The 14,302-nt window shown below is 51.0% G+C and overlaps 1 protein-coding gene across 1 annotated transcript in view; it reads right to left on the reverse strand.

Annotated features, from left to right (window-relative positions):
- The window catches only part of PLEKHA6 (pleckstrin homology domain containing A6), a 133,901-nt gene that overhangs the window by 38,981 nt on the left and 80,618 nt on the right, over positions 1 to 14,302 (reverse strand). The window contains 2 exon segments of the mRNA XM_036015413.1: positions 52 to 166; positions 843 to 923. Of these exon segments, the coding sequence (XP_035871306.1) occupies positions 52 to 166; positions 843 to 923 (196 nt within the window).

Here is a 14,302-nt window from a genome sequence, read left to right on the forward strand (position 1 = left end):
TATGTTTCCTAGGATTGCTGACCGACAGCCTGCCTCAGAGGCTGGACTCACCCGGACGCTGGGCCTCTCTGGAGGGACCTCAGACACCATGTTGTGGTTGGATACGTCACTGTTGGTGGTAGCCGGGCGTTTCCCACCTGCTTTATTGGACATGTCCAAAGCCGATCTGATTTCAGGTTGACCAGAAGAGAAGAAAGAGGCTATTCAGAACCAAGAAACAATGGAAGCTGCCCTCCCTTTCCCACCCTGCCACCCGCTGTTCCAACATCAGCACAAAATTAGACCCTGAGTGCCATCAGGAGGTCAGCTTACTGCTCCCTCTGCTCTTCTGAGATTGTATGCCAGTAATCCTGACTGTTTCCTCTTTCCTATAAGTTTATTTAAAAAACCTCAACCGTAGGACTCTGGAACTCCTTTTCCTTTTAATTTAAAGTACACAATAGCCCAGTGCACTGTGAGAGTCATTTAATTATCTTTTTTCTTTCTTCTACTGAGCCAAGGTCCAGAGCGAGTGGAAGCAGCACTTGGCTCTCGTGACTGTGTCAGATCCCCTCCCTGCTCCCCACAGCAGCCCACGGGTGCCGTTCCAGCCTCGGGCCTGTCTCACTGCTTTAGCTCCACCTGTGATGTGCGCCCACCTGAGAACTGCTAGATTTGGGGAAAAGGGGACGAGGCTGTTAAGCCAGAGGGCCTCAGAGGCTTCCAGCCCTCGGAACTGAAGGGACTGACCCTAAATCCCCTTGATCCCCTCCCCCATCCCCTCTCCCTTCCCAGCTGTGAAGTGGCAGTGGGGTGGTGCAGTTAAATACGGAGAGGTTAGTGAGTAAGTGGAGCAAACCTACGTTTTCAAGTCAAATTTTTTGTTTTCCTCTGGGACCTGGCCGGTCACTGGGTGTAGAAATGTGTTCCGTCTTTCATTGTGGCTGTGGAGGCAAAATGGGGAGAGAAGTTGTGGTCAAGATGAAGGAAGCACAAACACAAGCCAAGGGTGGACAGGCACTGAGCAGTGACAGGGCTGGTGACCATGCAGAGGCTCGCTCCTCTGTCCCCCAGTGGGATCGGGAGAGGCCGAGAGACACAGCTGCAGCCAGATGGGGGGTAGAAAACACACCTCTCACGAGCCAGTGTTAACCACTCACTAGAGATCCCTGAGGCTGGAAATAAGCTCCATTTAACCCTCTCGGTGGTCGTCCTAGGCAGTTACGTGGGTGGGGCAGGGAGGGGATCCAACAGTGAAGATGTCACTCGTGGTGGCTCTCCCTACGGACAACGCCTGCCAGTGCTCCACATAAAAACTGCTCACTCATTTCTGCTGAGAGAATTCTCTCGTGACCTTGGACTCTTTCCTACCCTGCTCTGTGTTCCATGCCCTTAAATGAAGTAAGAGATCCAGAAACTCCATTCCTGAGCTTGGGCTAGAACCCACCCTCACCCTAAGTCCAGGGTCTCCCAGGCTACCGGATATTGTGGGGACCTGAGGGGTTACCAGGCATGAGGTTAGGTGCTGGCTCAACAGTCAGATCTAATGAAGGGATGGGTGGCCCAGGAGTGGGGTGTTGTAAGGACGGCCTGCAGGAAGCAGGGGGGCATGGGCCAGGGGTGGAGTCTGTGCAGAGGCAGATGGGGAGTGATATTGTGGAGGCTCCTTTGGGAAATCCTGCTGTGGCTCTTCTGGCCGAGTGAATGTCAAGCTAGTTCCCTGGTAACTCTTTGGGGAAATGGAGGGAGGGGCAGTAAGTAGAGCAGGGAGGGGGCGGGTACAGTGGGTCTAAGCCACAGATGGCAGCCATTTGAGATGGGTTGTGCACACAGAGGACCACCTGGCAAGAAGGCTGCAGCAGATTCAAACATGCAGCCAGTGAGGGGCTGGAAGAGTGTTAAGGTCCCCTTCACCCACCCCTCTTGAGAGAGACACTTCTGAGAGCCCAGAGCAGGCTCAGTCCACCCTTGAGCAGATCCCAGAGGAGGTTGTGCCGAGGCTGTGGGTCCTGACACCAGCTGGCCACATTAGCTCTCCCACAGCAGAGGGCTAGCTGGTCAGCTCGTGCCAGAGGAAAGAGGTTTTAGCTTGGTCCCTTCAGCTGCACCAGAGAAGTAAGATAACTTGTAGAGACCCCCTTTCAATAGCCCCGGGCACATCTCAGCCCTTGATCTCTCTGTTGAAGCTAACGATAATGTCCAAAGGCATTTTTTTTCAGCTTCCAAACCAGTCCTGTTCAGATGGAATTCAAAGCCATGTAGTAGGTAGAAGCACAGTGGGCGGCAGCTACAGCCTAAGGGAAATCTAGGTTTTGCAGCCTGGGCTTGCTGACCAGGACCCTAACTCTGGCCCTGTCCACCTGGCCTGGGTTCTAACACTACCACATTGATCACCTCCTCCCACTTCCCAAACTCTCTCCCTCCCTCCCTCCTTGCCAGGTCCAACCAGAATACTCTCTTCGACCTAACTGCAGGAGAGCTTTGCAAGGGAGGGTAGCTGTTTAGTTACCCTTATCCCTGGCTCTGCCCTAACTAGGGGTCCAGGGGGCTGGCAGTCTGTGACAGCTCAGGTCCTCAAGGAGCCAAGGTCTCTGCTTTTCCCTAGTGGCACCGAGCACCTGTCCGCCACCCCAGCCCCCTTGTGCTCTACATGTTCGTGAGCTAACTCTGCTGAGACCTTCCTGCAGGCCCTAGTAAACACACACGCACGCACGCACAGAAGCACACAGTCTGCTGTCGGCTGGCACACTTCTTCCAGGGCACAGCAAGTCTCTCCCTGCCCCAGACTCTCCTACCCAGCAACCCCTACAAATGACGTCCTCTCTCCAACCCAGCAACACCAATTTCAAAATAGCTTCCCCTTGACAAGCACTGCAATGCAGCAGCCACTGACCTAACTGCTCTCCCTCCTGCGGGTCAGGTCAGGCAGACCCCACACTCTGAAGCCCCGGATCTAAGGAGCTGCCAACTCCACAAGCTCCCACGTCGCTTGGCTCATGTCCACTGAAGACTTCCCTACCTGACCCGGCGATCAGCCCGAAATTTCAACATCTTTTTGGCAGCTCTGTCCCCGTTCGGCAGCCTCAGAGGACCCACCAGCCACCCTGCTCCTACCATCCCTCTGAGCAGTAAGTCCTTTGGTCCCGCGCAGGGCCCTGGCCGAGCTCCAAACACTGCTGGTCCCCCCTCCTCCTGGCTCTAGCACAAGGGAAGGGGGAGGGCTCTCCCCAGGTGGTGGGAGGGATGCCCAGGTGCCTGAGGGGGCCTGTGGCTCCCCAGCATTCAGCCCATCAGAGTGCTCCAGGCAGAGCAGGCGAGCAGGGGATGATCCTCCCAGTCCAAGTCCCAAGGAGAAAATGCTGAGTTGGAGAGACAGGCGTACGTGGAGCAGGTGTACAACTTCCAGGTAGTCCGACCTCGCTGAGCTAAGGACACAGAGCAGCTGGGCGGGTGGAGGAGTCTGGGGCTGCCTGCCCAGGTTCATGGCAGAAACTCAGCCAGCCGACCTGTGGGAAGACAGCTCTCCCTGTGTCCAACTCCCAGCCCAGGACACAGGCCCTTGGGCTGAAATCAGCTTGCTTCCCAGAGACGCTTCTGATCCTGTGGCACAAGGGTTAAATGAAGCTCCGGTTCACGCTGTTGCCATGCTGCCTGGAAGCTGAAGTTGATTACGTCTCCTCTCCTCTCCGCCTGCCCAGCCTTTTTCTGTTTGCAGGAGCAGAATGAGCAAAGCTTCTCTGCCAAGTCCCCTACACACTCCCGTTCGACACAGCCCCAGCTCCCTTGCCCTCTGCTTAGGGTGGTCCAGCTGATGAGGAGCATGTGGAGCACAGGGCGCTGGTGTTGCAGAGCCAGAGGGGGTGGCAAGAACTGGCTTCTTTGCTTGGGCAAAATTGAAGGAAAGCTTCTTCCTAAAGCTTCCAATGAAGAGGGCAGCAAACGGGGCTCAGGGGGGTCACCATGTGTTTATTTCTGAAAATCTTCCCAGATGCAACGTGATCAATTCCAGCTGGCAACTGTCAGATCTGCTCAAGGGCAAGGAGATCTGCATTTTTGTTCATTCCCCTGAGCTCCCCAGACACCAAAGACGGTCAAATTTCCCCTTCTCCCAGTGTCCTCCGTGACTCAGGGTCCTTGGACTACAAGGGCCTCAGAAGGTCACCTCTTCCATCTCCCTACCTCCCCGCAAGCCCACTGGCTCTGCAGTCCATTTCGTTACGTGCTTTGGTTGTTTGCAAGGGGTTCAAGCAAGGAAGGCTCCAGACCCACTGTTCTAACACTGCTGAGATGCTCTTTTTGTTAGCAAATTTCAGTTCCCTCTGGCTTTCAAGATTAATCCATTTTTATCTTTGGAAGATAAAATCCTTTCTGACTAATGTGGTTCCTTTTAGCAGCACCAGGCATTCTGGTGACATCACAGTCTGTTATTATGGCAATTCTGTGATGTCACAACAGACACTGAAAGGGAGGGGCTAATCTTTTTTTTTTTGGACTGAGAATAATACTTGGTCAGAGGACAATGCAATCAATGAACAGAAGAGCAGATGGACAACATTATTATTTAACCTGTGATAAAACAAGCTGGTCAGATAGAGCTGGGATCAACAGCTGTTGATATTTAAGCAACTAATCCTAAAATCAAAAGGCCAATATACTCAGACATTTAGTGGTACATTTGCAAATGTTTTCTCCTAATGACAAGAGGCTTCAGTTTCCAGATGCCACATTCTCCCTACCCAGTTCCCCGAACCCCGCTGTGGTTACGGAGAGCTGGGCCCCCCGATGCACACCTGAGGTCTCGGCCTACGCACAGCAGAACAGTGTGTGTTGAATGAACGAGCCAGGGAATGAACGAACAAAAGAAACTCTCCGTGCTGATTTAATTTTTATCCACCTGCATTTGGAGTTTGATATTCTATTACCAAGGGCTTCCTATCTCTGCTCTCTCTTAAAATTAATTACTTCCTCTCCATGAGAGAAGTTGTTTCTGCCCCCTCACCCCTTCACTCAACTCCCCTGCCTGGCTTCTCCCTGAACATACTGTTTGGCTTTGATCCATCTTCATTAGGAAGGGGTGACAATTAAGCTCCTCTGCATAGGAGGAGGGGGCGGAGGTGCATTGGGAAAATGAGTTTTCTTTCTCTAGAAGAAAAATACCCCCTTTCCTTTCAAGTTGAGCTCAGGGGCCTCCCGCAGCCTTTGCTTAAGTTGCAAGTTGAATGACTTCTCCTGTGCCCAGTGAAGGCAGCACAGGGAATAGGAATGGAGGCTCAAGAGTTTGCCCTGCCCGTTGAGAGCTCTGAAAACCTTCTGTTACATCTGCACACAGCACACAGAATGCCTGGCCTGGGTTCTTTTCCTTCTCCACTAATTACACAGAATGGAAGCTTTTCATTTCAGTTTTGACATCAGGAAGAATTTACCAGGTGCAGAACATTTTTTAAAAAGGAAACAAAGAGGGCTAATCAGTTTTCACTCTCCTCTGCACTTTCTTCGGGGATGACAAAGGGCCCCCATTTCTCAAGGACGAGTGGTTATGAACACACCTCCAAACAGACCTCTCAAATTCCACCAAGAAAAGGCAGTAAAGGAGATTTGGGGATGGAGGCAGGAGCATCCCTAAACTCCTGGATTGCCCACCAGGTGTTAACCTTGTCACCTGTACCTGCGAAGGTAGCCCCAATGGCAGTGGCATCCATGGAAAGAAAATGGGCAGGAACAGGCTTTTGGTCCAAGATGCAACATGAATTAGCACTTTGATTTGACTTCTTTGCCCCTTAGTTTTTTCTTGTTTTGTTTTTTAGATTTTATTTTTAAAAGATTTTATTTATTTATTTTTAGAGAGGGGGGAAAGAAGGGAGAAAGAGAGGGAAACACCAATGTGTGGTTGCCTCTTGCGCACCCCTTATTGGGGACCTGGACTGCAACCCAGGCATGTACTCTGACTGGGAATCAAACTGGCAACCTTTTGGTTTGCAGGCTGGTGCTCAACCCACTGAGCCCCACCAGCCAGGATAGCCCTTAGCTTTTCTCCTATAAAATGATAGCTGTAAACTTGCAAAAATGTGAAATGTTTTATGCATAAGACATAATAGTTTTAATCATTTTGCTTAAAAACAAATAAATATGCCAGGTGCTAAAGCTAGAAAATGACATCATAGGGTCTCAGGGTTTAGAAGGCTCGGCATGAGGGGCTGGCATTCCAGAAGCACCAGGACCAATAAACGACAAAGAAAAGAGGCAGATCCTCTCTGCTCTCCAGGCATTTGTCTCTCCATCTGGTTGGGGCTTTTCTCCAGTTGACGAGTCACTCTAAGCCTCTAGCGCCCTAGTGACAACCTCACTGCAGACATAACTGCATACTGATTTCTCTCCAAATGTCCTCCCCGAGAATCAGCATCTATCCGGAGTGATATCTGGCACTACACACTGAAAGGCAGCAAATTCCACCTGGATCTTCACGACCCTTTGCAGGCATGCATGTTTGCACACGCACACACCCGGGCTAGACGCCCAGAGCTCCCACTGTGATAAATATTAAACAGCTACAGGAAGGCACTCAACTCCTTCCATCCCTGGGCCTCTCTTGGTTATCTGCGTACACCAAGCTGCTTCATTTCCATAGCTCCCGAGAATCTGCTGACAAGAGAATTAGCCCTGGCCAGGCTTCCCCATCCAGAGAATGCTCTGGCTTCTGGCATTACAGCTCATTAGATGGAGAGAGGACAGCGAGGTGAGTGGGAAGGGCGGCTGCCTATGGCCCACCCCTCCCACTTCATTCTTTTCCTCCAGCTAGCAAATTCCAAGCCAGTGCTGTCCACACCAGGGAGGATTTCTACTGCCAACAGAGGGGAAGGTGGGGAGAAGTTTGGCTCCTTCTCATCACCTCCCGCTTCTGGATCTCATCATTATTTTCAAGGCAGTTTATCTGCTCCGGCATTCTGTCCCAATTAAAACCCAGCTAGGTTTACATCTCCAACCCTGATGTGCCTGCTTCCTGGAGCTCCTCTAGTAATCCCTAGGAAAACATACACTCCCCAGCCAACTCCTCCCCACCAGAGTCTCTCTGTTCTCCTAACTGCTGTTGCACACAGAGAAGAGCCTAAGTGAGTCAGGCCCCATGGCACCTCAAGAGAGGAGCTCCTCTGAAGACATGGTCTCTTTTCCATTTGCTGCCTACAGATCAAAACACCACTTCTGCGGGCTCTGGGGGCCCAGCTGCCAGCCTTGTACTTGTACTTGCACTCGCTCCCTCTCCTCTCTGTCCTGGCCCTGCCTCTCCTCCTATGCCTCAGTAATTTCCAAAATGACTTGGAGAGGGTGTCCTCCTGCGAGCAAGGTCACATCCCTCTGAAAATGCTAGGCCAGTGGGCTGAGGGTCGAGGGGATAAAACCTACACTGCTCTTTCCCACTTACCTCTGCCTGTGCTCACACCCCATCCTCACCCTCAGAGTGAAAACACATTTCCTTCCAGATGATGGCCAGTCAGGGGACACTGGGAAAGGTGGCCCTGAGCTGGGCCCTCACCTCAGGCAGAAAGCACAAGAGCTGACTCAGGAGCCAAGGGATGGAAATCACAAATCAAACCCTAGATACGCATTTCCTCCCTCCCATCCTATGTGGGTGTCCTTTCCCATCTGCGTCCCTTTTATTCCAATAACAGGAGCGAGGAAAGCCGAAGGCAGCGGGGTAAGGGGTGGGGGGCCTGTGTACTCTTCAGTCAGGGTAACAGCTCACTGTGCGCATGTGTATGTACCTGTGTATGTGTCTACGTGTATGTGTGTGCTGTGTCTGTGTGTGTATGTCTGTATGCATGGGTGTTGTGTCTCTGTGGGTAGTGTCTATTTGTGTATGTTGTGTGTCTATATGCATGACGTGTGATAAGCCTATGTGTGTAGGGTATATGCGTGTCTGTGTGTAAATGTGTGTGCATAAGTGTCTGTATGTCTGTAAGTGTATACGTATAGTTAGGTGAGATGTGTCTTGTGTTATAGTATATGTGTCTATGTGTACATGACTGTGTATGTGTCTGTTGTGCATGTGTGTACATTTGTGTCTATGTATATGATATGCATATGTGTTGTGTGGTATTTGTGTGTAGTATGTGTAACTATAGGCCTATAAACGTGTACACATATGTGTATAATGTGTATGTGTGTAATATGTGGGTGGTGCATGCAAATGCATGAGCAAATGTGGGGGGAATCTGAATATCTCTCAGAACTTTGTGAGGAATCTTCATGAAGATCTTCCATCATAGCTTGGATGATCTCATCTTTAAACTGATGATTTTACTTTATGATCTCCTTTTGTCTTCTGGAAAATGAAGGCAACCAGGGTATTCAGCATTGTCATGCCAGTTACCAAAACGTGGAACTTCCTCCTTATTAGTTGGTAAGGAGCTGCTCTGCCAGCCTCTCGAGTGCCCTCCCCACCTCTCAGTGATCCAGAGACACTGCAGGGCCCTCCAGCACCCCACGCCAGTGTCCTTCAAGACGGACACATTATTGGCTGTCGTTCCTTGGGCAGCCATTCCCGAACTGTCTGAACACGGGTGTCCCTTCAAGTATTGAAAACCGTGGTTCTGGGGCCCGGAGGTGGCCACGGGCAGGATGAAGGCACTCTCCCCTCACACCCTGTCCCAGCATGGAAAACTGGGCCAACCCAGCTCCCCGGGCACCTCACACTCCTGTCCTTGGGCTTTCATCTTGTTCCCTGCAAGGGGGAGACAGAAATGAAAGGGGGAGGAAAGGGGGCTTCCTGGGGCTCCAGCTCCACATTTTCCTTCTCTCAGCCTCCAGCTAAGCCAGATAGTAAGAGGGAGAAGGCTCCAGTCCCCTCCCCTTGGCCTCCAAGTTGCCTTCTCCTGACAGTTGGCCACACAGAAAGAGTCCCAAGAGGTAACAGGGCAGGGCAATAATTAATTACCCCTCCTCCCCCAACTCTGAGCCCAACCCCAACCCCCTACCTTTCAGAGGCTGAGGCGGCCCAGCTGTCCTCTCCCAGGCCCATGGAAGGTCATTCATTCCTAGCTCAGCAGATTTGGTTCTGGTGTCCCACAGAGAGCAGTGACCCCACCCCGCAGGAAAGAATTTTACCAAGTAAGTGTTCATATGAAGCTGGGTTGATGTCCTTCCTTCCACATCCTCAAAAGCTACAACAAATGCCTTTTGGGTTCCCCATCCAGCAACTTTTGAGGGTCAAGCTATTTTGTGCCTTAGTTTCCCCCTTTGACAATGGTAGTAAGTGAAGTCTTATTTGGTAGACAACACAAATTCTCCACCAGACTAGACAGCAGAGGAAGAAAGATGATCACGCCGTGAGGGCTCAGAACTGGGGGGAAAGTCTGAATTCACAGGTGTGGTCCCTGGTCCTTGCACTGGAAGGAAGACAAGGCCCCTTTTAGAATCAGGGAAGCTGAGGTCCAATGGCCCAGCTATAGTGACAGGAGAAACAAGACAAAGTTCCCGTCTCCTTGGTTGCCCTAGTCCTTTCTATCTGCCCAACCTGAGCTCCTGGTCTCCAAGAAAGAAAAGGAAAAGAGCTTCATGGTTCAGGGAGATTCCAGCCCCACGCCTGCTGGGAGGATGCAGGGATGAAAGCCACAGACCCTCCCACTCTTAACCCCCATGGCATATGTCTGGGGACTGTGTGTGATGTGGGGTGGGGTCCTGCCTAAGCACAGAGATTTGGAGGAACAGCCACATCCACACCCCTTACAGCCTAGCCTTCTTTGTCACAGTGCCCTGGCCGGCAGTCACACCCAGCAGGAACTGCAGGGCTGTCTAAGGAGTGGCTGTAGAGGCAGGCCAGTGTCCTGACCATGGCTGGGGGCGGGGACGTGTGCCATTCTGCTCTGAGATGTTGAATTGTGAGTGAAAGAGGCAGGAGAGTTCAGCCTCAGATTCATCTCACCAGATCCCATGAGCAAGTTCTCCATCTGCTCCGTGGCCCCGCCTCTCCCTGCCCCCTCCCCAGTGGCCAGCTGGATTCTGATAAGCGTCTACAAAGCAGAGGATTTGTCTGGGGAAGTCGAGAGCAATAAATCCATGGGAGTGGGAGAGCAGGAGCCTGGGCGACTACTTCTGGAGGAAGGAGCCTTCACCTGGGGGGTTGCATGGGGTGAGGATACAGAGGCAGGTGGATGACAGCAAATCTCTAGGGTAGAGCTGCTCCTGGGGGCACAGGGCGGGTCTGCCTTGTGCCCCGAGGGAGGCTCAGCTGTTTGTCCCTCCTGGACTGGGAGTAAACAGGCCATGGGGACACACATGAATTGTGGGAAGTTCTGAACATCTCCTTTGTCAGGACTGAGGAGTCTGGAACTTCCCATGTACTTGGGGAGCCTGCCAAGGGCTCGGAGGGCAGAGGAATGTCCTGGATTGTGGTTTGCTAGAGGGAGGGTCCAAAAGGAGCTTGGGGACAAGGGCCACCAATGGAACCAGGCAGAAAACAGCTATGCCTGGGGAGAGGTGTTGGTGTCGTGTCCCTCTGTGGACTAAGGACAATTGTCAGGAGCTCCTCTGACATGGAGCATGGATTATCCTTAAGGAAAAGAGGGAGGGCAGGGCTCTCAGCACTGATCTGCTACCTCCCTGGCCTCAGGTTCTGCATCTGTGACATGCAGCGACGCTGGAGTTGCTGTGAGGATTAAACGAGGTCACATTTAAAGCATCTAGTACAGCAATTCTCAACCTTTTTCATCTCCTGGTACACATAAACTAATTACTAAAATTCTATAGCACATCAAAAAATGTATTTTTTGCCAATCTGACAAAAATAGGTATAGTTTTGGTTGATTTGCAAAAAATATCACCTACACTTTTTGCTCCAAAGTGACTTTTTAAAAATTCAGGTGCTTATATTTTTATATAAGGATTTCTGGTACCCAGAGGTACACAATAAGATGCAACCTTATTATGCAACCTGACCCGTAAGGTGCAACTGTAAGGTACAACTCTGTTACGTGACCTGTATGTTTATGGTTCAAGATGGGGCAGTCACACCAGACGGCTATTGCTGTGCTGGCTGCTGTCATTTTTTTTATTTGACAGTCTAAGGGAAAAGAGGTCAGTGCCTCTGACTAAACAGCCAGGTGTCGCATATTTTAAAAATTCTTGCAGCACACTGGTTAAAATTTGCTGGTGTAGGAGAATGCTTGACATGTAATAGTTGCTAAGTGTCTGATTACAACCATTAGTAAAGTAAAGGAATAAAACAAACTAGTAGCACTATCCCAAATCTGTGCCATCTGATTTAGTAGCCATCAGTTATACATAACTGTTTACAGTTAATCATTAACATTAAATAAAATGAAACCCCAGTTCCTCAGTCATACCAGCCACACCTCAATAGCCACAGTGGCTACCACACTGGACAGAGCAGCTGTAGCACGTTCCACAGACAGAACAGCGCATTGGACAGCGCCGGGCTAGACATTCTCTGAGCCACTGTCCAGCTCTAATATTTTGGGAGTCTGTGAAATCCTTGACTTCCAACCAGTCTGTCCTTCCACCAGCTGTGTGCTCAGTGTCCTCCGGGAGTACACGTGCCCTTACAGTCTTCAGTTAAACCAAAAAGAAACAGAAATCTCCTGCCAGCAACAATGACAAAAATATTACAAATCTAAAATCAAATGATACATTTCAAAGTCCATAAAAAATTAATTTGGATAATCCATCATTTAAAAAAATATATATGTATTAAGACTCCCCTCCAGAGTTTAAAAATACTGTTACTAGCCCTGGCTGGCAAAGCTCAGTGGATTGAGCGTGGGCTGTAAACCAAAATGTCACGGGTTCGATTCCCAGTCAGGGCACATGCCTGGGTTGCAGGCCACGGCCCCCAGCAACCACACATTGATGTTTCTCTCTCTCTCTCTTTCTCTCTCCCTTCCCTCTCTAGAAATAAATAAATAAAATCTTTTTTAAAATATACTGTTACTGCCCTAGTCTAGTGGCTCAGCTGGTTGGAGCATCCTCCCATTCACCACAAATGTTGTGGGTTTGATTCCCGGTCAAGGCACACACCTAGGATGCAGGCTGGATCCCTGGTTGGGATATGTACGGGAGGCCGCTGATTGTTCCCTCTCACACCAATGCTTCTCTCCCTCCCTCTCCTCCTCCCTCCTTTCCTCTCTTTCTATGATATACCTCCCCCTCTCGACTTCCCCAAGACGTCCCTGTGCTCATTTATTAAGAAAAAATAAAAAATAAAAAATTAAATAAAAATAGAAAGATTGTTACTAACAGCCCGACTAAGGGCAGGTGTGGGGGGGCATTTGGGAAAGGTTATACTGCAGCTCAAGGAGGTGGGGAGAGGAGAGGGAAAAAGTGCAAGAGTTCAGGAGAAAAAGTCCAGAGACACAGAGGATGTCCTCCCTCCTGCCTTCCCTTTCTTCATGGATTGGCCAACTTCTGACGAAGGCGGCAAGGAGGAAGAGGAAAGAGGTGATCTGCAGGGTCTTTTGGTCCAGAGCAAGACGAGCCAGCACAGGGGGAAGAGAGAAAGGAGCTGCCACCAAGGACAGCAGGTGTAGGAGTCTCCCTTCCCCTGCACCCACCCAGACCTGACAGAACCCATGCTGCTAACAAACGGCATATGAAGCAGGTGCCAGAGTGTGTTTGTGGACAACATGGCTTAGAGAAGGGGGGGAGGATCTCAGAAGAGTGGTAGAAGTGCTCCCAGGCCCAGACCCCAGCCTGGAGCCCAGGCAAGGGAAAGAGGGGCCTGGGGAAGAAGGGAAAATGAGGACAGAAATCAAGTAAGGGACAATGCTGTTCCCTCCCTTGTCCCCCTGCCATGCAGTGGCCTTGAAGGGAGATGAGCTGTGACAAGGAGGAACAGAATGCTTGGGGAGTCCAGTAGAGAAGAGGAAAGGGATGCTGTGCTGGTCTAAATTAGGACAGAAGCCAGTCTTGGTAACTGACACCTGAGTAACAGGTGCATCTCTCTACACCTGTTGCAGCACTCGAACAACTATCCTGCTGCTCCAACTTCTGGCCGGGCCTGGAATAGCAGGGGCTAGGTAATTTACAAAGAAAGCCCAGTGCAAAATAAAAAAGGCAGAGCCCCTTGCAAATTAAAAATGTCGGAACTGGGGAATAGACGACAACTGTAAGTGGAGAGGAAGGAGGAGGGGCACACTGAAAGAAGGTGCAGGGACTAGTCAAAGAACACACATGGAAGACCCACGGATGGTGGAGGGATGGACTACGGAAGGGGGGTGGGCTGGGTGGAGAGGGGAGGGGAGAAAGGGACATCTGTAATAGCATAAACAATGAAACGTCAAAAATGAAAACAATACAAATCTCAGGATGGCAACAGCAGAGTGGTACACCAAGCCCTTCTGAGCATGCGGGGTGACTGCACAGTGCTCGCCCATGGAGCCCTCACTGGCTGGGAGCTGCCGTTCCTGTGTGTGCTGCTCCTGGAAGCCTGGTCACATTTGCGCTCAGCTCTCAATACCAGGCAGATCATGACAAGTGGCCTCACTCCGCTCCCAGTCTCTGCCCCCTCCTCTTGCTTGGCTCACATGCCCAGAAACTGGGCTGCTTTGCTCTTGCCCTGTGGCTCTCAGGGCTGGCACCTCCCGTCCTGTGCCCAGTTTCTGTTTGCCTGAGGGCAGTCCAGCCACAGAAGGCACCCGGAAAAGCCAGCCACCAGGTGGGTTTGCCCTATCTCCCAGATCTGCCTTCAAGGCACAGGAGCACTCTGTTCCTAACCAAAGACCCCTCCAGAGCCGCCTCACATCACCATTATTCCATCTGAAACTTTTTCCTCCCAAGAAGGCGGAGGACAAAAGGGCTCCTGGCTTCGAGGGGGGTAAAGTCAACATTTTTGCTCTGGAGACTAATCAGGCTCTCCTTTTCTGTCATGCAAGGGCGTACACACACACATACACAGACATCATCTGAGAAAATCGGGCTGATCCACCTCCTGCAACAGAGCCCAGGGGCTTTTGTCCACGTTCCCTCACAAGTCTGACCTGTCACGAGAAGGTGCCCGAGTCCAAGAGCACGTGTGTGTTTCGGACGGTGAGGGAACAAGGGATCTGCACGGGAAGTTGGGGAGAGTGGGAGATAAATACCTGACCCCAAAAACAGGTGCCCTTCCTTCCCAGATTTCAACCGTGCTCCCAAATGACAACTTTGTCTTACTGAGTTAAGAGTTCTCCCTCCAACTCTCTGCACCACCGCCTGACTGGCTGTGTCTCCCTTCCACTTCTCCACACCTAAGTAAAAAGGATAAAAGGCACAACACCACTATGTCGGTCTCCTCTGGCTGTGCCCTCTCCACCTTCCTTCCGTGGCAGTCCCAGGGAAC

The sequence above is a fragment of the Phyllostomus discolor genome, chromosome 14 (assembly GCF_004126475.2).
Source record: "Phyllostomus discolor isolate MPI-MPIP mPhyDis1 chromosome 14, mPhyDis1.pri.v3, whole genome shotgun sequence".
NCBI classification, from domain to species: Eukaryota; Metazoa; Chordata; class Mammalia; order Chiroptera; family Phyllostomidae; genus Phyllostomus; species Phyllostomus discolor.